Source organism: Parambassis ranga, chromosome 2 (assembly GCF_900634625.1).
Source record: "Parambassis ranga chromosome 2, fParRan2.1, whole genome shotgun sequence".
Taxonomy (NCBI): domain Eukaryota; kingdom Metazoa; phylum Chordata; class Actinopteri; family Ambassidae; genus Parambassis; species Parambassis ranga.
The window spans coordinates 18,125,601-18,151,741 of record NC_041023.1 but is presented as its reverse complement, the minus strand read 5'-3'; the positions used below and the strand labels follow the sequence as shown (position 1 = coordinate 18,151,741).

Here is a 26,141-nt window from a genome sequence, read left to right as displayed (position 1 = left end):
TAAGGGTCCTTTTGCTATCATCAGCTGGTAATGATTGTTTACATTCTCAACTGGAATGGCTCAGTGCAAGCTGTGTAATTTACTGCTCATAACAGCCATGTTGTTTGTGCTGAGCAGCTGCTTTGCTTAAGGGCAACTTCCTGTTGCACACTGCCGGCATTGTACTCACCAAGATGCAGAGATCTGGGAATGACACAACCACCTATGGGCAATGCACACCAGTGAATGCAACTGAAATATCTATCTACAAGTTAGGAAGTGAAATTACTGTGTGTATTTTCTAAATTTTAACGTCTCTTATGTTATTTTTAACTTTATCTTACTCTTTACAGGTCCCTGGGGTCGCTGTATGGGAAGTGAGTGTGGTCCTGGAGGCAGTCAGAGTAGGGCAGTGTGGTGTGCCCATTCCGAAGGTTGGACCACGCTGCATACCAACTGCGACCAAGCTGAAAGGCCAGACAACCAGCAGAGCTGCTTCAGGGTGTGTGACTGGCACAAAGATCTGTATGACTGGCAGCTTGGTGCCTGGAATCAATGTGTCCCAGTGTCAATGCGCAGTGCTGGGGTGCAACGTCCTGCCGTGTGCACCCGAGGAGAGGAGGGCATCCAGACCCGTGAGGTAGGCTGTGTTCAGAAAGCAAACGGCGAGCCCGCGGATGATGCAATCTGTGAGTACTTTGAGCCTAAACCACGGCTAGAGCAGGCCTGTCTCATCCCATGTCCTCGGGACTGTGTAGTGTCTGAGTTCACCCTGTGGACTTCCTGTTCTAAAACCTGTGGGATGGGCTTACAGAACCGGATCCGCTTCGTTCTGGCTCCACCACTGTTTGGTGGTGCAGCTTGCCCAAATCTGACAGAATTTCGGACATGCCAGCCAGGCCCCTGTGACGGAGAAGAGAGCCTTTACAGCCTCAGAGTGGGACCCTGGGGCCCCTGCTCTATCCCACTGCCAAGACAAGCCAGACAAGCTGACACACCACCCAGAGAAAGTGACAAACGATCCAAGGAAAGTGAAAAACTCCCTAAAGAGAGCGACAAACAATCCAAAGAAAGTGAAAAAACAACAAGAGGAAGTGACAAACAGACCAGAGAGGATGAAAAACAGCACAAAGATGGAGACAAACGGTCTAAAGAGGGTGATAAACTGTCCAGAAAAGGTGACAAAGCCAACAGAAAACTGGGCAGGGCAAATAAAAAACCAGACAGGCCGTCCAGGCAGGCAGATCGACCCAAACGACAGAAAAAGGCTAAAAACAAGGAGAAAAGAGAGAAAATGAGAGAGAAGGTCAGGGAGAGGTTAAGAGAGAAGAGCAAAGCAAAGGATCCCGAGACCAGAGAACTCATCAAGAAGAAGAGGACTAGGAACCGTCAGAACCGTCCAGGAGGCAAGTTCTGGGACCTGCAAGTGAGCTACCAGACCAGAGAAGTGACCTGTGTGCATAAGAGTGGAAATCTTGAGGCTCTCAGGTAAGAACCCCACTTGTCAATGATTTGTTGCCATGCAGTTATCCTGCAGTTGTTTTGTATCTGGAGCATCATTATTTAGGTGAGCACTCTAAAATCAATAAGGAAAAGAGAGAAAACATTAATCAATAAATAGGAACGGCAACTACAAATCACACGAATAATACATTCAATGCTATTCGTCCTTCGAGAAGCTGTATTGTTTAGCTGTTGTTTTGTTTTGTTTTTGTTTTCTTGTCTCAGTGCCTCTTCCAGCTTATAAACTGGATGATTTATCAAAGGTTAAGTTCCTTTGAGAGGTCCATTCAAAGATGTACAGTATCTCTGTATGTGTTTTTTTCCAGCGAGGTCAATGTCCATGTGGTGTCTTGAGAGCCCTGCTCTGTGTCGGGAGATGGATGGCCTCATTCTGTCTGTGTGTGCTTGCTCGGCTCTAAAAGAGGCCACTGAGCACTGTCAATTACATCCTGAGAAAATCAAGGCCCTGATACATTTGCTTTTAATGCCTGAGAGATCAGAAATCATAAATCATTCAAACTTCAAGCAAATTCCGATCGCCACACAGCAATCCAGCAGAACACTAGATTTGCATTACACACACTCAGATTAATATCTACTTTGGAATATCCATCCAAAATAGAGACGCTTTGCTGCACTCATTTCTAGCCACTCACTGAATGCACAGATGGCTGAAAGCTTCAAAGAGGCTTAGCTGATAGTGATGATGGTATTAATGTTGGAGGCGGAATGGACTTTATTTACAGAATGGACTTTATTTACAGTTAGAGATATTACCATGGGATTTTTAAATTTTTTTTAAGCTAAAACTGCTAATTATAACCAAATGGTCCGATATTGATTGGACTTTTATCACATTAAACATTTTTATTTTCGTTAGAAAACAGTAACCGTTGTCTTTTATTAGTAGAGGCTAGGTTTGTGGACAACAAGAATTGCAACATTATAACATTTTAAATCTGAGTGTGGAGGCTCCATCCATCACAATATTTGCAGTGCCTAATTCTGACATTGTCTGACTGGCAGAAGCATCACTTATAATGCAACAAAGCAAAGCAAGTTTCTGTATCCAACCAAAACAAGACATACTGTACTATTCTTATCCTGCAGGAGGTGATGTCTAAATATCATGTTAGATTTATACTTCCTTATTCCAAGACAAATAGAACCACTGTCTGTACTCAATGTACCCCAATGTTATGTTATGTTATGTTATGTAATGTATGTTCTTGTTAATCAAAAATTCCACAGGTGAGGCCTACATAGAGAACTAGCAACCTGTGATGGCACTCATCTGTCAATCAAAGCTACAGGCCCTCCAGTTGTAACTAGTTATCAAAAGAGACCAAAATTGTTTTAGTACCAGGTTGTAAACATGTTTATTTCTGTTGTAGAATTAGACAGTTTAACATAGAGGTCTATGGTGATTGACACCCTCAAGTGGTCACATGATTAACTGCTGGATTTGATGTTGGTTACATTCTGATCCAGCTATGTATGGTTTCCATTTTCACATGCATGAGTCGGACTTCTTTAAGTCAAGTGTTAGGGCTTCTTAGCAGAGCTGGTAGCAACAGCTGGGCTAGTGAATGAAACTGCAGAGCATGTATCCAGTCGCGTGCTTACCATGTGAAAAACTTCCCAATTGTTATCTCCCCACTATAAACATACACACACATACACATACACACTGGACAGAACACTATTCGGATGCATGTAAACAAACCAGCACTCACAGATGAATAGAGGTGTGATTAGGTCAGCTGTTATATAGCCAGAGAACACCAACAAGATGGTCACTCCAGGTGGCAAATTACTATGTTTACTTTTGGACAGGCTTGAAAACAAATGTTTCAAATGATTCATAAAAATAAGGTTTTTGAAAAAGCTGCAACAGATTTAGAGAATGAAAATTATGGACAGCAGTTGTGGGAATTGAGAGTAAGAAAAAAAGAAAAGGAAAAAACCTATGAAAGCAGACCGATCTTGTTTGCTCACAAAGCCATACAGAGGTTTGAGGGGGAAATTGAACTGTTGAAAGTGAAATGTTCAATGAGAAGCTGAAGAGAAAAGAAAAGCAGTGTGTCATTATCCCAAATGGCCTATCAGCCTCTACAAAAACACACACAGAAAAAAAAAAAACACCATGTCTTTTAACTCCATAGCGCTCCCATCTTCAAACAAAGCTGTGGTGCTGAGAGCCATAGAAAATCCTGGTAACAAATTGTTTGGGTTTGTAATGAAGAACTTTCATACCCTGCTTATCACATTGGCAGACAGAGAAAAGCTATATGAAATCTTTGTAGTGTCATCAGTAGAGGCAACCAGTTTGGCTCTTTTGCTTCATGTTTGAATGGACACTGTGATGCCAAGTTGCCAACTTTTAACAATGCTTGTTTTTTGTTGATATAAAAATAAAAAACTTTATTTTCTTCTCTTCTCTCTCAGCCTGTGCTCTCAGGAGACGCTGCCAGTGACCTTCCAGGCCTGCGTTATATCCAAAGACTGTGATGTGACAGAATGGTCTGAATGGTCAGCTTGCTCCAAAGAGTGCTATGACCCCAACGGTCCCAAGGGGGAGCGCACTCGCACCAGAAAAGTGAGCCAGTTCCCAATAGGTGGAGGAGGAGACTGTCCAGAGCTGGAGGAGAAGGAGCCCTGCAGCCCTCAAGGAGACACAGTGCTGCCCTGCATTGTGTAAGTGCTGTACCTAAATAGCAAGAGTAATAAGGTGCTTACATGTGATACTAATGTACCCAGATATTCTAATGCAGGGATGAACCCTGTTCTTTATGAGCTGGTAAATAGGCCTTCATTTGTCAGATTACACACTCTGGATTTTGGCAGCTGCGTTAGCAAGTTGTCTGAACAGTACTGAGTTGTCTCAGAGCATATTGGATGTATTCCTTTGGTTGTGTTAATAGTGTGAAGTGTGACAAAACAAACACATCTGCTGATTTAATAATCCAGGGCAGAGAGGTGGGCTTGGAGGATTGGGTCATGTGTGCATGTAAGCTGATGCAGCAGAGGCAATGGCATGTGTCTGGCTCGTGCTGGCTTTGAGGAGTGTGTTCTTCACATCAATATACAGTAAAATTGTGTTCCAGCCTCACACCACCACCCAGCTGCAGACAGTAACAAGGGGAACAAGTGCCAATTATCTTTTTATGTTGCATCAAAGTCAGGTTTATTAGCCTTGAAAAATAGCTGGAATGAGGAAAATGTTTCAATTGGTAAAGTTGGTAAAGTGTAGGTTTCTGACTGATCCAGTAAAGATGGTTCTAATGATTCTAAGTATAAGGGGGGACACTAAGACTGGCTCCTGGGTCAAAGTTTGGAGCCAAGTTAATGCAACCACCCTGTTTTAATTTAGTAGACTTTTGTTATTTCAAATCATATGCTGCTTGCTAGTTAGTTTCTTCATGCTGAGAGTTAGCAAGCGGAAAAAAAGCAGTGGAACTGACGTGAAACATGACCTGCTTTGGGACAAACCCCCCCCCCCCCTCCACACACACACACACACACACACACTGCAGTACAAGACATTTTACACTCACACTTGGTAAATTTTGAATTGAATTTTTAAGATTAAATATTTACTTTCCCAGCATGTCTAGAAAAACTAACAAATGTCTTCTTGCAGCCATCATTCCAATATGATTCAAGTAGCAAATACACTGCATTGTGTGCAAAATACTCCATTATATTAAGGTATTTTCCCATACACTCCTTTCTTTTGTCAAGCTGGTGACAGCAAACCTGTGACATTTTGCCATAAAATAGTAAAGACTTAGTTTACATTAATGGACCTGGGGGTTCCAGTTTCACTTCATCCCTCTGTAATCGATGAATCTATGACAGTAAATCACGTGGTCATTTTATTTGTGTGTTTTATGCTCAGACTAGAATGAGGCATAATGTGAAACAGTAAATCAGTGTGTGAGCAGCTACCTCCTGTTTGACAGACAGCAGGAAGAGAGCCTGCTGCACTGTCCATGGTACTGAAAGACTGCTCTGTACGAGTGTCCCCATCTGGACAACTTAAAGCCCCAAGATGCAATGCTTTCCCTGGGGCCTCGTTGTGCCATAACAGTGCTGAGACAGAGAGAGAGAGAGAAAGAGAAAGACAGAGAGACCTCGCTCATGAATATGGAGCCTTTTATTGGCAACCTCAAATGAATTCCATTATCAGCAGGGTTGGAGGCAGGGTTTACATTTTCTGACCCCAGGGTGGGAACCACAATGCATTATTGCTGAAGCAGACTGCTGCCAATTCAATAACCAAACATTAACATGCGTATGAATAGCTGCTGCAATTAACATCTTCCCTTCAGCTTAAAAAAAAAAAAACAATCTTAGAGAGCAATTGCAAATCATAAGGTGTGTTATAAACAGAGATCTAAGGTCAATAACATAAAAGGTTTTTCTGACAATGCTTTATGGATGCTCACTCACCCAATACTGTTCAGTGCCTGTAAAAAGCCATCCAGTCAATATGGAAAAACAAGCAGATAACAAGAACTGTTCTCATTGGCTTTCCCACGAAGCAGCTCTTGTGAAACCATCCTTGATGATTATAATGATTATAATGAGTATTATTATTGCAATAAAAATATATATTTCTAGTCTCATAAATCTCTCTTTGAGATAATTGGTCAATAATGTAATTAATTTGGAATTTAATTATCATTATGTTTGTTCTGCTTCTTTTAACAAACAAATAAAATCCAATAATCAAAATTGTCTTCATGCTGTGGATACATACATGTGGATGTGTAGGCTGATTATGAATATCTTAATATATCTTTTAATATCTCTATTTGCACTACATTTAATCCCCATTATAAGGTCAGGATCTACTGAACAAGGAAGGGTCTCTGCTTTGTTTGTCATAATGTAGATTAACAGTTACTGTGTCAAAATTAAGGCTGTAATGATAAAACTAGTCTTTCATAAAGAAAAGGCTGCATTCACTTAAATGTTTACGTCGGAAACTTTGCAAAACAAGCCCTCAAAACCTGTTAAATCTTTAACCATTGATTAAATAAATGTAATCTATGCATGGCTGCTTACAGGAAATGAAGCTTAATGTCCACTGACCTTTCCACCAGACCGATCAATAGTCTGCTTGTCTGCAGCACACCAGCACACAATGATAGATCCTTTCACTTGTGACACTTTGTTTGAAAGTGATGAACGGACATTTTGTTGAATACCAGTTCTGTTCAGACGGTTGTGTTTGGAAAATGATGCCTGACTTCTCCTGTGGCCTCATCCGTCCTCAGGTACAGCTGGAAGACTACTGAGTGGACAGAATGCAGGGTGGATGTGCTGCTGAGCCAGCAGGACCGTCGCCGCGGTAACCAGACAGGGTTGTGTGGAGGTGGGATTCAAACCCGGGAGGTCTACTGTGTACAGGCCCCTGCTGATTCACCACCCAACCTCAGCTCCCTTCGGAGCAAAGAAGGTAACTGTCCCAGAATGCATTTCTTCTATTGTCTGTGCTGTCACATTGTGTTACCTTAAATCCTCCCTTTTTTGCTGCTTCTTCAGCATAGAGCTTTTACCTTTAAGCACCCCTGCTTTAAAGAATATAACACTATAATATATACTGTATAGTTAGAAGACATTTTTCATTATTAGCCTTCAGTACGTATGGGCGTCTGGATACTTTTAATAAATGTAACACTATGGTACTTCTGTCCTGCCTCTACGTTGCCAAAGAAAAGATTCTCCAAATGGTGTGGCTTTGGCTGTGAATTGATGCCATCTGGATGCATTTTCCTTGGTCACTAGGTTACTGTTTTTGATTGCCATCATTTGCTACAGGAAGATTAGAAATGTCTGAAGTGCAATTTGTAGCCTCTTAATGAACACAAGCATGCAAGCATTAAGTATTATAGTCTAGGTATTTTTGCTAAGGTTCATTATAGTGTGCGCATGGTTGGAGTGTGAGGCATTAGAATGAAAACAAGATCTGGTACACTTTCAATTTATAGAGGGTTTATTAGTTTTAATTAACCTCTTTAACTCTGGTTTTTAGCCTAAAAGCTAAACATATGATACAAAACCTGTAACCAGCCTATGCTCTGTCAACATGAATTCTTGAGGAAACTTTTACACATTGAGACAGCAGGGTGAGAAATGGGCTATGCCCTTGACAGGTTGTCAGTCTGTCACAGCACTAACCGAGAGACAAACACACATCCACGCTCAGATACACACCTATGGCCAATTAACAAAAAACAGGGCAAGTCTGGAGACAGAGGACCCAGAGAAAACACCACACACTGAAGCTCCAATTTGTTCTCCTTATGGAACAGGAATGCCAGGGTTCTATAACAAGGCAGAAGATCAAACTACTGTACAGCAGTGTTCATCCAACAATTTATTATATAATGCACTCTACACACAATCAGTTGCCCTATTAGATATTGGACATGCAATTGCATGTAATCACTGTTTTAGATTTAATTCATTGCCATCTATTAATGTTACTCTTCAAACAGCAAACACAAGAGAGATGTGAGCTAGCAGCAGTATGTTGGTAATTGAGAGCTGAATAGCAGCACATAGTTTGACACAGACTAGTTAAAACCAGCTTCACATCACATCTGTGGCCACGTGGTAGACTAAAAAAGTTGTTTATGAGCTTTAGAATCATCTGCCGGGGCTTACTTTACCAGCCAAGTGTGAGCCAGCGAGGAGAATTAAAGCGGTTCTCCCCTCATATTAAATCTTGGACTGTGTTATTTGAATATGCTAATGTGTGAGAGACGGTGGCAGATGAAATATGAGCTTTCACGTTAAAGTGGTGGCATTATCGAGTGCACAGAGCTAGAAGGGGGCTGGTAGCATGCCCGTGCTTTATCCAGCACTGACACGGTAAATCTCAGTCCATCTGGCCGGTGAGGCAGAACTGGCGCCTGCTAGTAGAAATTATTCACATCAGATGCTAGTAACACAATACATGCTTTTGCCTCTTAGTGTCGAGGTTTTACAGTGCCAAGTTTTTTAAAAGACGTGAGAGTCCACATTTTCTTACCTCCAGCCAAGCCAACCTGCCAGCATATAAATACAGACTGATAATGGTTATTATGGAAAGTGCTGTATGAATAATGATATTAAGATAATGTAAATTAGTCCATCCACACCAGATCTTGTGCATCACATTGTCTCAACTGCTTCTCTAATGTGGCTTCACTAGAAAATACTTACACAACATGGTGAGAAGCTAAGACTTCAGGAAACAAGCTCAAAGTGTCATTGCTACTTTAGTGTTTAGTTGAGGTAGTTCATAACCTGGTCATCCACCCTAATTCTTTTCTATTCTATACAAAGAATTAGTTTTGTCTCTGTGGATTCCACTTGGATTCCCAGGGGGCAGTGCCACCTGATGCATTTGGATAGACATACAACCTGTCAGAGAAATGAAGCTTGTGACAGGCAGAGCAACAACCAGACTAGTATCAACAAAACACATCAAAAACATTTTGCTGTGGAAGGTGTTTTTAGCAATACTCAAAATATTTTTGAACAAGGGAATCAGCAAGTCGTCACATAAAGCCTGCCCTATTTTAGATAACATGGTTATGATTGATAGAGTTTGTACCGAGTGGAACTTACTGTGAAGTGGAGAGAATTTTTGTGAAGTTATTGGGTATAGCTGGCCAGGCTAGGTAGTTAAGGGAACTAGCCAAAATGCCGAAGCATAAGTCCTTCAGTGATTCGGAAACCATTGTCTAAAAATTGGATACAAAAAAACCTTATTAACTGTGCCTTCTCTCACTGCTGTCACGCTGCTCACACTGCTCCATGGTTGTGCTTCCGAATCTCTCTTATAAAGCCTAAGCTCTTTGGAAATGGTTCAGCCCATGCACATTCCACTGTTCTGACAGTCAATAACCAGTGACCATGACATAGACTCAGATTATGTTAGTGTGTTTATAGTGTGTTACTCCTCTGGCCTGGAACTCTTAGAAAGAACGTGAAGGAAGTAGCAACTGATCGGGCTACCAGGCTTAATGCGTAGATCACTTCTTGTTTTGAACAATGAGTCCAGGTAATGGAACAATTTTGCTCGATGCAGATAACTCCACAGGAACTAAAGAGCATTCAATGGAATTTTTGTTTTGCTTTTAGAGATGAAATGAATCAAAGGGTGCCAAGTAGTTATTTTTGGCCAAAGAGGCTGCACTAAGGTGAAGTCCAGTTAATCTCAAGCAATTTAGGCACTTACACTGAGTTGTTGAAGGGAACCTTTATTGGCAGTGACTACTTTGATGGAGACCACATTAACTGGTTTACTTTCTTGTCCTGCTGTCATTGCGTGCACCGGCTGATTTTATTGTGATGAGCCAAGTGGCTGCTGAGGGATTCAATAGCCCAATTTAGCCGATGTAATCTCACCATTAGCTTTCAAGGATGATCAGCAAATCCCGGAGTGACTAAGATTATCTGGCAGTAATATCTCTCACAGCCCTGCTCCTTCATGATATGTTTTACTCACAGTTTGCAAGCTGATTTACACAGCCTTAAAATATGTTACTCACTCAAATATTACTGTTGACAACATCCCTATTCATTCCAATGCTGCACTCTCTAATGAAGGATGTTTTATGATTGTTATATGCTGTGTTTTTATTTTTGAAGACAATATAAATTTAGAACAATTTTACTCTCTTACCCTTAGTAGGATATAAATTGCATCAGCTGTTTTCTTTGTACTGATGGCGATCAATGTGAACCCTATTGGGTATCAAACTGTGACATGCTGTATAACAGCTGTGCCACTGTGATGCCATGAGTCCTCAGCTGGAAAGCAAGTGGGAGTCAGGTTATTGATGGCAGTTGGCGCGTGGCAGCACAGAGCAGCGGCCTCTGAGGTTCCTAATTTGGCGGCTGGAAGCACAGAACAGGGAAAAAAAGACCATCTGGCACAGAGTTACCTGAGCAAGGTCAGTCTGTAGAGATTTCCATTAATCAGCCTTTGTTATGGCCGCGAAGAGCTACTCAGACTTCAGAAGAAGGGAGGAGAACAAAGAGGCTATTGTCCTCCAAATGTTGTTAATGAAACACGTGGATAAAAGCCTTTAAGAAGACATGGGATGTTTGGCTGTGCAGTTAGTGGGACAACACACACACACATGTTGGAATTAAGGCCATCAACAAGTCATTTGGAGGCTGTAAAAAAACACCTGTTAGCACAGTGACACAATATTTTATCATCAATTTAATATCTCTCAGTGGTAAGTCCAAGGTATGAGCTAGCCAAGTGCTGACACTACTGAATAGCTGATGTTTTCTGTCAATATGATAACTTTCTCTTAATTGACTGGTCAATCCAAACAGATTAAAATCCGAATTTTAACCAATTGAACCAGACTAAATGGTGGTTTAACAATCCTGACTCTGGTTGTCCACCAAGTGCAAGGTTGGGAGTTCTCTGCTCTGCTAATCCGTTGCCACATGCCAGTGTTTCTTTAGACTTAGATTTACCATTGTTGTGTGTGTCAGTTGGTTAATGCTAAGCACTTTAAGTATCATTAAGTAGGTAAAGAAGTGCCACAAAGGTAGATTATAGTTTAGCTATATCGAGAGTTTTAAATTCTGTAACAGTGTTTACAACAACACTTTTAAATAAATGTGGTGTAATATTCACACTTTAGTGTGTCAATACTGCTACAAATGTCTAAGGACACACTTAATCCTCTTTTGTACATGTGCAGTTTGTGAACTGAGGTATCATTCAGTTTGAGGTGCTGAGATTATTGCAGTCATAGCTGGTGGCAGCTACAGTTGGGTACAACAGAAATGATTCAGTATGAAGTGAACATGTCACAACACCTGTTTGTTAGAACTACTGGGTGCTAATGTTCACAACTAGCTGCCCTAATACCATAAATGTAGTCCCATAAAGCAGACAATTCATTTTTTTTTCTCTGTATGAACATACTGTATGTGTTTAGCATTTGCTTTGCATGTTGATTAAATAGCACCCGATCGTGTCACGCCATTTGACACATTGCATGCTCTTGTGTTAAAATCGCACTCAGGGGCATGTGAGATGTACACACACTTAAGCGACACTATTAAAGGACGCACCTTTGGCCAAGCGGAGGCAATTTGCATGTGAATGAGGCTGAGTCCTGTTGTGGCACAGCTAGAATGATTCATCAGCCTGATGACCTTGCAGAGAGTCACCTACAGCTGTTTTGGAGCTGAGGTCCACTGAGAGTCAGGCCAAATGGAAGACTGGCTGGGGAATGAATGCTTTGTTGTTTTTTATTTGTTTGCTCTTAGAGGACTCATGGCTCTGTGGATGTTGTAAATGAAAGAGTGGAGTGTCTGAATTTCTTGGCTGTGATTTTTTTTTTTTTTTTACTGCAGCTGAAAGGATGCTTCAGAAGCCTTTGCAGTCTTTGTGGGTAGTTCTTTTAAACAACCCACAAATCTTACACAACTTTGGGGCTCTTTTATGTATGGTTTAAAATAGGAAAAAAGTAATGTCTAATTTATTAATATATTTCTTTTGTCCGGTTGTTTTTTTGGTACTTGCCATTATATACCAGGATCTCATTGTGCTATTGATCATGTCTGTGTCTCCTCAGCTTTGCGGCCAGTGGACAGTGATCTGTGTCTAGGTATACCTCCAAATACCACTCAGCTCTGTCATATCAGCTGTCCTGTAGAGTGTGAGGTTTCTGCGTGGAGTGCTTGGGGACCCTGCACCTATGAAAACTGTCAAGACCAAGCAGCTAAAAAAGGTAAGTTTATTTTACATCAAGTTATACAGGAAGGCATCAGACCGAAGCTGCCATACTGTTACAGTTTATCCTAGCAACTACTTTGGAATGAGATACATGGTTGACTAACAACTGCAGCCTCTGGGCACAAAAAGTCAGACCTCCAGGTTAAAATGACTAACTTTACAGCCTGTTAGGCCTCTATTGATAGTTTAGGTGTTTATGTAATCTGTACTGAGGTGGACTTTTACACAACTTACTTATTTTATTAATATTAAGAAACATAATTAGAGTTTGGCTGCTTTGAGTCAGACATATTTAAATTATTTAATATTTACTATTATTGGTTCCAAAGTGAACATATTAGACTTTTGACTGCACCAAAGGACAGAATTGGATTGGAAAGTGTGTCAAACCATCATCATCTCCTCTGGGAGTTGTGGCAGGTTGTACTAGTCTATCAGTGGGGTTGACGCGGCCGTTGATTCAACCCTAATTATCCCTGGAACAGCGGTGTCCGCCATGACTAATGCATGTTGACTCTGCCTTAATGAAGCGCCACAAATGAAAGGGATGGCTGGAAATTCTTCTCCATGCATCTTAATGATGGATCCGTTCCTACTCACTCGTTTGCTCAATATACCACTTCTGCTCTAGCTGTTGTGTACTGTAGGTTTTGTAAAGACAGGTTTTGTGTGTACCCTGGTTCTCATTATTTGAGTCCACATGGACTCAAAATGAGTCCATGTGGACTCATGTCTTTTTATCTATTTGCAGAGATGAACATTGCACTGTATGCAGAAGAATATAACCCCCCTGATTATACTGGTCCTACAGGAAATGTTTGTATCACATAAATCTAAACATCATAATTTGCTTTGTTATTACACAGCATATGCAATATAATAAAATGTTGTATTCTAAAAAAAAAAAATCTACACACATCATCAATAGCTGACTTCATACTTTTACAATGGATTATTGATTCCAGCTACATGGGTGTCCACTTAGCTTACTGTGAGTCTGGCATTTCAAAGGTTTCCTTATGAACCCATTGATAGTGGCAGCTCTACATTGTAGCTGATCAAGGTAACATTAGCTCAGACCGACAGGATGAGCTGTCTGAAACCCTTCAGGGCCCGCCTGTTTCACAGTGCGTACAGGAGAAAATCTAAACTGTGCTCTTATGGGGTTGGACTTGGGAAGTTGAGTGGAAGGGCAGAGCATACAGGCTGCAGCTCAGCACAGAGGTCTTTGATGCATGCTAGAAGACTTGTCTAGAGAATAGATATAGAATATACTTTATTAATCCCTTTGGGAAGGTCCCTCAGGGAAATTCGGTCTACTCTGTTTGGAGCTCACACATTGGATGGAACTGCGGATGGGTTGTGACTGACAATAACTCTTGTTGCCTCTTTTGATCTTTGTTATGTTGATCAATTGGTTCATTCAATGTGTGTAACGTTTTGCAACTGAAAGGGCAGTGCTAGGGTTGGGCGGTATCCAAATTTTGATACCGTCAAACGGCCTCCACATTTTACCCCAGTATACATAAATACCGTGCCGTGCGCCGTGCACCATCTTTTTGAGTTAATATAGATTTCATTGAAGCTATTTAGCATCACTCTCTCTCTCTCTCTCTCTCTCTCTCTCTATCTCTCTTCTTTGCGCTGTCACGTCATGTTCATAAACTAGTAAAAAAAAAAAGTAAAGTAAAATATATTATACTACTGAAGTAAAACTGAAGATTCAGCCACACAAGGCATCAAATATCTTCTATATAGGTACATTGCTCTTTTTTTATTGATGGTATTAAAAATGATACCGTCGCTACCTGTGTGCCCTGCTGGTATATCTTAATACCTTAATACCGCCCAACCCTAGGGCAGTGCATTGAGAAAACGCAGTATTTTGGTTTATAGTAGAGGTTCCTGTTCCCCTGTAATGCAGTAAGATCAGCTGACACACATATCAATCAGATGATTGCATTTGCACAGTGCTCTATATCCTGCATGTTGTCTTAGATAGTATATGTATATCAGTAGATAGACAGATAGCTACAAATAGTGTTTTTTTCTCAGTTGCTGCTTTAACATAGATACATATTTTTTTGCCAGTACAGTATTGATAATCGGAACATCCTCAATCTTTGTAAGGGCAAGGTGGTTTTGCCCTTACCATCCTAGCATCCTGCCCAAAGGATCCTGATTGGTCAGTTCAGATATTGACTGATTGCAACAGAAGATCCTCCCTGTTGGCAGCCAGGGTGTCAGATGTACAGTATATCTGGTTCTGCTGCTGCTCCATGTTTCATTAACATGGAAGATGCCATAAAGTCCCTTCTTGTACATAAATGCTTTAAAATTCATAGAAACATAAAATTGAAGACCATAACTAGAACTGTATCTGTTCAAGACATGATTAAAATGACCATAATTCTTTTACAAACCTATAACTTTAATCCCGAAGAGTGGTATCCCATTATGTGTTCTTGAGAGTCCTCGCACTAACCCTACCATCCTATGCTCTCATGTACTTGATAGATCATCACATGTGATTTTTTTTCCATGTGTCTTCAGTCAAAATGAAGCCTCCAGCTCTGACAGAAGTAGCTTGTGCTGCACTGTTATCTTTCAGCCATGCCAGTCATAATACACCCTACAGATAGCAACTGAGTGATGCCTGATAGAATTGAATTCACTGCAACCCCAAGCCTCATCTTCTTTTTATACAATCTCAACTCCCCCACCCTTCTCAGATAAAGCCTCCATCAGCAGGTCTAGACACATTGCGCTACATGTTCAGCTGACCTGCATGATTAAAGAAAAGGTTTTTGAGAGACAAAAATGAAATAGAAAAAAAAAGAGAAAAGGGGGGGGCATTCTGCTGCCTCCTGCACCTGAGTCCCGCAGGCACTCCTAGGCTCTGCCGCCTTATCGGGTTGGAGCAGGAGTGTGGATTAGGGGATGGGTGACCTTGGCTGGGCTGGAGTTAACAACCCCCTTCCCAGGACTTGGGTCAGGGAATCTCATGCCCTTGAGCAAAGGAAACAACATATATATGAGAACAACCCCTGGCTGAATGAATGTATTCCTGCAAGCATTAGTCACTTTGGATAAAAGCTCCTTTAATGAGAGGGGAATTAAAACAGTCATTATGTGAAGTTCTTTGAATTGCTGAACTTTAGGCTTAATGGACTGTCACATTAAATGCAATATCATGGTTATCATCAAATCATACTGTGACCACACTGGGTGAAGTTAATGTGCTTACAGTTGCGCATTACATTTTGTCTAATTGCAGCATTGTTCAGCAGAGATGACAGAGGGGGTGCTCGGTTTCATTAGTGTTGATTTACTTCATAAAGTCTCGTCTGTTCCCTCTACAGGCTTCAAACTGAGGAAGAGGAAGATCGTCAACGACCCCACGGGTGGGACAGGGAACTGCCCCCATTTGGTGGAGGCAATTCCATGTGAGGACCCCAGCTGCTATGAGTGGCTTGTAGTTAAACTAGAAGAGTGCATCCCTGATAATGAGAGGGAGTGTGGACCTGGGACCCAAATCCCTCAAGTGCAGTGTGTCAACAGTGATGGTGAGTAGACATGTGAAACATTATTTCATAAAGCAGCTCTGTAGGTCAGAGGGTAGCAGGTCCCCAAAGCACTTTTTAATTGATTTCCACCTTTGTTTTCAAGCATGAAGTCACCTGCCAGTCTTGTCCAGGAGGCTGACAGTGTGAATCCCCTTAGAAACCCCCCAGCCAACACACTGACCCTTAGCTGTGTCAACAAAATAAGGAATCTATTGCCTTTTTCACTTCAAGCACAGTTCCCACAATGCTTTTAGTGTAGGAATCAGCACATACTGGATCCTTAATATACCTTTAATTTGACCTATCCACTGTCGGTCTGTACAAAAATATATTGAAAATATGAACCCATGTAATGGTGACTGAGATCCTATTGTTTGTTTTAGAACCCCCTGGTCAATTTGCATAACTTCCATGTATCTTCTTCATAGCTGATATATTGTGAACAGCAAGTGTATAACAAATTTTACAGTTAGAACTTTTCAATTCAATTCAATTCAATTCCTTTTACAATAAATCTAGGTGCTTTACAGAAACCAATAGCCTGACCCCCCAAGCAGGAAGTTAAGGCAACAGTGGCAGCAAAAACCTTCCTTGAAACATGAAGCATATATCATACATTAGCATACAAACAGCATATTAAAGATTATTGTTGTCATTAGACAAGCTGAATAACTATGTGTTGTATTTATTTCTATTACAGCTTATTATATTATTTCTATTGTATATAGTTTAATGAGTGCACTCGTATTATAAGGAAAGACAGACAGTAAACATTGGATGGGTCAGAAGACTGGACTGCAGGTCAGCATGCAGCTCTGGTAGCAGAGAGATTTGCACAAAGACAGTGAGATTGTTAGGAAGAGCTCGTCTTCTGCTGCTAGTTTAGGGAGTTGGATGTAGTGTGATACACCAGTCAGTCTCAGCTTTCTAATAGCTTATTGGTTTTGTTGTGAGCTTATGCCTGCCCTGTGGAACATAAAACTGTTTGCTCAGTGTGACCATGTAGTTGCTGTGTTGGTGTTTGAATTATGTTCCATCTCAGTGGAAATAGTCTCTTCATATTAATTAAGCTATGCAACTAGTATGGGTTGCTTACTCGTTAGCCTGTACCTAAGCAGTGTGGATGCAACACTGTGGTGCATCTGGAATACTGTAACTATAATTATAAATCAGCTTTTATCTGCATTCATTTAATGAATCTTTTTGGGATTATTAAAGAGAAGATGTTTTTAGACAGTCTATTTCAGGTCTAAAAATATGTCTTTGGTGTATAATTGTAATTAAAGTGAGAACTGGGGACTGAGTATTATATTTGATGCAATTTGTGGTAATCCTGCGGAGGCGCTGCATTTGTACTCCCTTAAACTTTCCTGCAGTCCGCTAGCCGCAGGTGTATATCAAACATTTGAAAACCCCCTGCCTGATTGCTATGTTGCATCATTTTCAGATGGTTGCACACAATAGCCTTGTCAAACACCCAAATGGAAACTGCTGCTTTTTTGAAGTACTGACACTTCTTGATGCAGGAAATTGGACAATGATTTATATGTTGACGGGTCCCCACTTGCACATTACCAGTCAAAACTGATGTGCAGGGGACAAGTGCAGGTGTGTGATATGTGAATTATTCATTCGGCATTGTTTACTTCTGGGCAAGAAAAAAACCCCAGACATTTTTATTTTATTCAGAAACAAACAAGAGGACTGTTTAGAATAATATCATAATAAATATGAAACTTTGTAAAGGTGCTGTGCCTTAGCAGACAGATGGCTGGGGATGTTTCTGCTTTGTCTGGAAGTTGTCTGCTTTGCCAGTTTGCTCAGCTCTGATTGCTGCAGAGATGCTTGGCCTCCCTTTGAACTGCTGCTCTGTGGGCCCAATACCCTTTGGCATGCTGCCCAACATTGTAATTGCTGTATTTGCTGTGGAGAGATATTCCTCCATTGTTTTGTGCTATTCTAAGCAATATAATTGTGTGTGTGTGTGCGTAGCTGCTCTCCTCAAGGTTCCAACACAGGCGACTGGCCAAAACTGTGCTGGAAGACAATGTGAGGCGCCAGGAGAATAGTGCTGGCACTGCCTGAGGGATCCCTCACACACACAAACACACACACAGACAGTGACGTATAGACTTACTTGTTCACACACCCTATACTAGGGAACCAGCAATTAGACAAGTATATCATTTTATTCTATAGTTAGCAGCATCTGCAAGCTTTTTAGCATTAAAAAGGGCAGCATCTGGTATTTGGTGCTCTTTGTCTCTGTGGCACTCCTTCACTTGTCTCTACAAACCCTGCACATCTATTCACTATTTTAGTGACAATACTTTGACAAGCTTGCAGTTCCTTCACAGGCTAAACAACAGCAAAGTGCGCCTCAAGAGAAATCCAGAGTGTCTTTTAACTAAAGTTACTGCCAGAAAGTTGTTCAAGATGCACAACATTAGACGTCACGCCAAAGATATTTCTGACATCAGATGTAAAGTGGGAGGTTTGTTGTGTTTGTAAAGGCCAAACGTACCTCTTTTATGATTTCATTTTTTTAAGGTAGAGTTTCACTCACTCTGAGAACTTTCAGAAGAAGTGTGTCACTAGTTTCCTGTCTATGGGGATGGGTGCACACAGGCAGCAGCTTATTGTGAGATTTCTTCTCTTCGATGTTCATTTGAACTCTTTTTAATGTGATTATTTTTGGACAATATGATAACATATGATGATGTAATTGCCTGAACTGTCAATTTCTGTGACAGTTGATGAATACTTGGAAAAGTAAATGGAAAATGTAGCACAGATTGATCTTTAAAGTCACTGGTTAGAGATGGTATAACCACTGGCATAACTAAATACATGGGTACTTAATGAGCAGCTTTGTTTTCACAACACTTCTTACAGTTGTCAACACATATATCTGAGAAATGTTGTTTAAATAATGAATCAGCTATGACCTGAAAGTTGTAATTTCCTCCTATCGTTTTTCTTCACTTCTCTTTCTAAAACAGTGTCTTAGACATGAATGTGTGTGTGTCTGTGTGTGTATGTGTGTGTGTGTTGGGGTGGCAATTATGGGTAGCTTCCTGAACTATAATACAGTAGCTGCTAATGAGGGCTCTGGGGAGAAGGAGAGAGACAGAGAGACATGGGGGTTGTTCAGCAGTTTCTATATTATTCTCATAGTCAAGGTCCCCATTTACAGGCTGCACTGCACCATGTTGTTGCAGCAGTAGTGATTACCATCTTCTTCATCCCAAACTGACTTGTTCTCTACAGCTAATTATCTTTACTCTGGTTGCACTCAAAAATTCAAAGAAAACTGTCCTTGAAAGATAACTTATTATGAAAATAGAAGGGCAGATTTACTATGAAGTCCTGTATTACAGCTTTTGTAATTCAATTTTCTAACAATCCATATGTTGGATGTGCTGTAATTTAGCCTGTGGTGTTCATATTAGATTAAAACTAATGCAGAAACTGCTAAATGTCAGACAGTCAATGTCATGTTAAAACTAATAAAATTAAAGTTTATGACAGCTGTACAGGAGATTTTATTTTACTTTTTTACTAAGACTTTAAGTTTCACAGAGTCACACTATAACAATCCCATAAGGAGACAATACAACTCCAGTTCCAAAATAAAAAAACAGAATGCAATGATTTGCAAATCCCATATACACATATTGTATTCTAAATAGAACATCTAAGTAATTTATGAATTTATGTTGTAGAGGTGCATATTTATTATAGACTGTATGTGCAGAAGGATGACACAGCTCTGCCTTCAGAATCAGAATCAGAATTACTTTATTTATCCCCAAGCGGAACTTCTTTGTATTTTCCTTGGCTACCTCATTGGCTGCTGACCTAGACATTACAACCTTCTTTTTTGGCCTACAATAATTAGTTAAATATAAATGTATATGGAAAATGAAAATTAGCATTTGAACTCATATCAGATGCTAACATGCAATAAACCATCATTGGAGAAAAAAAATTTGGATTGTAACTTGGATTGTACTTAGTTTGGAGGAGGAGGGGTCTGTGAGGTAGTGTTGCCAGACACCAGGGGGCAATCATATGTTTTGGCCTTTTCAGGAGTTGTCCTGTCATCCAACTTTATTACAGTCAATGGTCTATATTAGGTCTTACTGATGACAAAGGCATGGAAGACGTTTGGTATCACCAACAGCCCTATTAGATCTTGTTCTAATGATACACTGTGTCATAATATGTTAAAATATCAGTGTTTGAAATCTTCTCTTAGGTTGGTTGACACTTGTCTGAGGCCTCCATGCAATATATTGTAAAACATAAAGAGAATAACAGGACCCAAAAATGGTTATCAGACTAGGGTAGGGTGCACAATGGTCCTAAGTTTTTCTTCTTCCTTAGCTATTAACTCAATTCACAGTCTCACTATGATACAAAAGTAATTCAGAGTCATGCATAGTGTAATGCTACCTCAGCAAGTGCTTTGCAATTAATGCTGTTCCATCAAAGGTGTGTCTCATGCCACCTGTTCCCATTGAATGTTTTATTGTGTTACCACAGCCATTCACATGGTGGTTGAATCCGTGCTGTTACTTCCTCCACTGCCAGCACAGAGTTGCAAGAAAAAGCTCCACCCTTCCTCCTCTGAGTGCCTTTTACATCGAACATAAAGGACATTAAAGAGCTGTATGAAAGGGACTGTGGACAGAAACCAGCACAGGTTTTTCAATTAGCAGCAGTATAGAATGTGAAAGGCTCAGATGCACAATGTTCTCAGATCTTGCAGATCACTTACCCTTTAAACATCCATCCTTTATTCATCGCTCAATCCTCCTCCTCTATCCTATCCTTGGGGCACTCTTTATTATTTTGAGCCATTAAGGTGTCTCATGAATACTTCCAAGTAGTTTCGGACTCAGGGATAAAAGAAAACCTGCTCAAGGTGACCTCATCTTCATCTTTCTATCTATCTTACTTTTCTTCCACCTTGTGAGATGCACTCAGCTAAAGAGGTGTGGGTTCTTTTATGGCACCCTGTTGAATGAGACTTATTGGTAAATTAGATTAGCACAGCCTGCTCCACACAGTCAGCTTGGATTTAGTCTGCCTTTCTTCCCCATTACCTCTGACGGTGCGAGTCAATCTCCCCCGGATGTGGTAGAATTGAATAGAGAAGATGTCAGCCTCCGTCTAGTACATTTCCATCAACACAGGTTCACACAGAGGTTTGACTTGGACTCGGATGTGTGTGATGTTAAAAAGAAAATTGTCCCTTTGATCGGTTCAGTTGCTTGCTGAGCTCAGGGTGAAGTGATATCACTTCAGCTTCTTCGATCTGTAAGTTTAACAGAATGATTTTTAAACACCACATGGAGAAGAATCCCCTAGCTTTCATTTACACTGGAAATCATTGTTTTGCTACAGTCTTTATTGCACCGTCTAGGATGCTGTCCCTGAAATGCATTACACTGTAGTAGCATATTTTAATCTATCGAATATAAGCCTGGGGATACCATGACTAGGAAAGTATTTTTTTCCACATGGACACACCGAAATGATTCATATAAGAGATTTTAAGCTGCCAAAGGCTCCTTATTGCACTAAGGAAAACAAAAAAAAATATTTTCCAAATACAGAATCTGCCAAAGCCAATTCAAAAGGAAATATTATTTATTAACCCCACTAGCTTATTATAGACATGTCTCTGTTGCCTACAAAAAGCAGCAGTAATTACATAACATTTTAAAAAACAAATGGCCACATCTCTTCACTAGCAGGATAAACACCACCAGATCACTGACTGCTTTTTCTTCTTAACACACAATGAGCTATGCATTATATCTTTTTATCTTCAACAAATTGTTGTCACTTTTGTGGTATGAACCACTTGACTTCAGCACTCTGTATGAGAACTCTTTGGCAGAGAGTTGGCAGACTTTCATTAAGGAGTCTGAGGTTCAAGTCCCCTAGACACCGTAAGCTGTTTTGTTTTTACTCAATATTAAGTTTGTTTTTTGCCCATGGTTATGCTTTGTTTTCACTTATGATTGTTAGGCATTACTACTAGTTAAGAAAGGCAATAAAAAAACAGGGTGAGGGGTTGGGTTGGAGATTGTGGTGTTTCAAAACACACAAATTCTTTGACTGAAGTGATGAGTTTTTAACCACAGCATGCACTTTCTGTTAGAAGAAACTAGCTGACCCAACCAGGAACTTTAATGTTAGATTAGTTCCCGTCATGTACTGCACATAAGATATAACAATAATAGAAAAATCAGGTTCCATCTTTACACATAAATTCCTGTTACTTTAGGTTCATCTTGGAAAAATTAGCTTGTAGCCAGGGCCGGTTCTCCACCTATTTTACAGTAAGAGTACAAGTTCTCTACCACCTGAGGCACAGCTGCCTGTGTAAGTCATCCATAACCTTCTTCACTAGCTTCTTAAAGACCGGACCTACAGTTCAGTGCACCTCTGTTTCATTCCTCTTTTGCACCAGCAGTAAAGGTAGTCAAAGTAAAACGACCACTGTTTGAAAGTGCACAGCTGAGCGTGGATCGCAATTCCTGTGATATATAGCACACATCTAACATCTGCAATGTTTGTTCTTTGTGAACAATCTTGATGTGCAATGGCCTGAAGAGTGCATGCAGAGGAGTTTATCCACTGCGGGGCATGGATGTACAAATAAATGAGAATCAACCAGTTAAATGCTGATGGAGGCTGGAAAGTCACAAAAGCCCTGGTATATTTCCTCAGTGTACCATGAGAATCCACCATAATTGGTGGAAACAACGTGCCTGGAATAGGAGGCTGGTCCAAAGAGCTGGATGGACTTCAGAATGATTTATGATATGTGTCAATGCCCCCTTCCCCTCTAACTGGATATTTGACCGTGTCTACTGTTTATGGTTTATCTACGTCTACGGTTTATTGTTTTGTGCAGACCTCTGTAGGCAGTAGTTAAATTATGAAGAACTACAGGCTGCTCATGAATTGCTCCACTCACAAAAGACATCACAGAAGACATCAGTGTTATACAGACACTTTAATGATTTCCTCCAGCATCTGTCACATGGAAGTCTTCTATTACCCCTGTCAGGGCTCCATAAATCTCCTATCACCAACCCTGCTCCACCCCCACAACTCTGTGGCGTCCCTCAAAATTGCTCTTGACTGGCCTCTTATTGATCTCTTGTTGTCTCCTTCTGATGAAAATGGATCTGTTTTTTTCCCCCTGGGGTGCCAGATGTGTCATTGGACTCACTGGCTGCCATTCTTCTAGTCCTTCACAATGAGATTTTCACAGATATGGTACTTCAGCGACAGGATGCACTGGGATGGAATGGGACGAAGGAAGCCAGCAGAGTGAAGACAGCTCGAAGAACAGATCAATATTGAACACATCAGCAACTCAGCCTCTCCAAAAACAAATCCTTCAAAAGACCTCTTATACAGTGTAGACCAACAGACGTCCATAGCTACAACAACAAAAATAACCAGGGGTTTTATGCTTAATTGTATTATTATATTGTATTGTTATAGGAACTTACTGCAATTTTAATATTCATAGTCAAAAATATCTCATCAGGAGATTCTGATTGCTCTGCACAATAAAAAAAAGAGACAATAGGCTGGGATGAGAAAGCCTTAATGAAGATGGAGTACATCTTTAAATTAGTGCTGGAATTTGCAAAATATGTATTTCTAAGCACATGATCAAACTTGATTAACCCTTTTCATCAACCTTTTGTGAAATTGGAAGCAAATGCATAATAACAAACTGCAGATACCCTTTACTTCTCTGTTTGTACTTGTTCCTTTTAATCAATAATGTACATGTCCAGACAGCAGTGGTGTCACTACTTATTGATGTTGTCAATCAATCAATGAGTGAAACAAACACTGCATAGCACACATCATTTGCATCAAGTGCAAATCCAAGCATTTGACATAAAGGGAATTGAAAAAGAATAAATATTTCTAATGGTTTGGGGGAGTTACTCATGTCTTATGATGGTGGATGAACTTTGTAAACCCAGGCTCTCCGCTTGGCTTTGTGCATATGTCATTATGTATGTATGTATGACATATGTCTGTGTTAAATATGATCTGCTAATCAAGCATTTTGTCACTGCTGTTTAAATATGTTTTAAACTTTATGATGCTATATGCAAATATGTGATGCTATGGCATTTAATACCAGTCTCACACCGTATTTTTTATGGTGATACCAGCATACACTATGTACGCAGAAGGTCTCATAAGATATTACCTCTGTGCATTATGTAAATGTTTGGGCTTTTATTTGTTTTTGATGAGTTTTTTGACACATTTTAATATCCCCAATGTGCTGGTTTCCACCCAGGTGAATATGTGGAGAGACAGCTGTGCCGTGACGCAATCCTTCCGATGCCCGCCATCTGTGAGGTTCCTTGTCCCAAGGACTGCGCACTGAGCCCCTGGACCGCTTGGACCCCCTGCTCCCACACCTGCTCAGGAAAAAACACAGAGGGCAAGCAGACCAGAGCTCGCTCCATCCTGGCCTATAACGCCGGAGAAGGTAGGGAAATCTTATGTCAAAGAGCACCAACAAACACAACGGTTAGACGAAAACAAGACAGATATAGGTATATAAAAATATAGTCTCACACTAGCACTGCAAGAGTTTCATACCTTATTTACCTCTGCACAAGTGAAATGTCAAAGTGAAATGAATTATTCTGTGTGTTCTTCTGCAGCTACTGCTAAGATTGTGGCATGGGTTACTGTGACGCAGGGTAAGAAGTGACTGGATACTGACTGTTGATACTCAGATTGTCAAATTTAATTGTACAGCCTGCACTTGCCCTAAAAAATTCACACGGATTGCTTCTGTTGAAGGTCCTTCCCTGCTGTCACTGGTCCGACCAATCTTCGGTACATCCAAATTTGATGGTCGTAGACAACAGAAAGTGTTTGTTTTTTGTAGACGTAGCATGTAGTCTCCATATGTTTAACTAGAGGGAAGTAGAAATGTGGCTTTTTTCATCAGTTCAGCATAATTGTTGTGCTTGTGTAGTAAAACAATTGCTGTGCTTGTAGTAGCTCCGAGCATTCCGTAGCAATAAATGTTTCTTACTCCAAGTGAGTACTGCGTATCCAAAGCAAATGGTGCTGGAATGATACTGATGTAAACCCTCTGAGCTCCAGTGTGAGAACATTCTCATCAAACCTTATTATGTGAAAAGCCTGCACAGATGGTTAGCATCAGGCTTGGCAGCAGATCAGAATTGTATCTTTTTCTCCCCTACCATCACATTAACAGCTCCTGTCATCTGACTTCTGGACCACATTGCTGTTTTTGGTGAATTCCAACAATGCAGCATTCATGCTGAAGCAAGGAAACATACTGTAAATAATGGAAAAGGATAACCCCTCTACTTTTGCTCCTTGCTGTGTTTCAGGAGGACATCCATGCCAGGATATGCTGCAGGCTGTCAGCTTTTCCAGTATTTAGGTAGCATACACTGAAGCAGGATAATACAGTGGAGAGATGCAGGAAGAAGAACACATATGAATGGGACAGTCAGTCCCCTTGACATATGATGTCAAAGTTAAATTCAGAGCTGCTTCTCGGGTACACCCTGAGCTATGTGTTACCTACCAATCCATTGTATTGTATTACACAAATTCTTATTTGTGTAGGTCACACAAAAGCTTAGCATAAGGCTGCAGATAGAACAGTGGTTTTAGCACAGAAACAGCAATTTCTTACAGGGTTCTCACACTGCTCCCCTTGCCTTCTGATATATCATAATATATCTGATATATCATCATCACCCTATTGGCTCTCTACACCACCTTGTAGTACAGACTGGAATCAAATGAGGGTAAAGCTTTTTATGGTTGTTGACTTAAAAAAGAAAGAGGCGAAAGATCTGGTATCCTAAGATCAGTCAAGAGCCTATCAGGGATGCAGGCTACATGTCTGAGACTGTTTTACGTGGCTCGCTGTAGCTTCAGTCATTTTATGCCATGTACAGCAGTCTACAAAGCGCTAATGAAGCCATAGCTGCCTAATCACATGGACACACTGACCTCTCATAAACATACTGCTGTTGGTAGGAGCTAATTATTCAAGTCCAGAAAAACATTGGGATTGACAGGAGTGATTATCACCTGACAGGACAGTGTTGAGTAAATAGATTAATTATCCAGAACACATATGAACACAGATCAGACTGCTTCAATGTTTGTGGTTTGTCTCTCCATGTTTCAGCCTGTTAGCAGGCAGCAGCCTGGATGTGGTTCAGTCTGAGGTTTCTCTCCTGTTGAAAGGTCTACAATTGCTT

At 40.6% G+C, this 26,141-nt stretch overlaps 1 protein-coding gene across 1 annotated transcript in view; it reads left to right on the top strand.

Annotated features, from left to right (window-relative positions):
* The first annotated feature begins 338 nt into the window (after positions 1 to 338).
* thsd7aa (thrombospondin, type I, domain containing 7Aa) overlaps positions 339 to 26,141 on the top strand; it is a 58,989-nt gene continuing 33,186 nt past the window's right edge. Inside the window, exons 1-6 of the mRNA XM_028433230.1 lie at positions 339 to 1,467; positions 3,931 to 4,179; positions 6,768 to 6,949; positions 12,093 to 12,248; positions 15,616 to 15,819; positions 24,176 to 24,370. Of these exons, the coding sequence (XP_028289031.1) occupies positions 350 to 1,467; positions 3,931 to 4,179; positions 6,768 to 6,949; positions 12,093 to 12,248; positions 15,616 to 15,819; positions 24,176 to 24,370 (2,104 nt within the window). The 5' untranslated portion in view covers positions 339 to 349. The remainder of the gene's footprint in view (positions 1,468 to 3,930; positions 4,180 to 6,767; positions 6,950 to 12,092; positions 12,249 to 15,615; positions 15,820 to 24,175; positions 24,371 to 26,141) is intronic.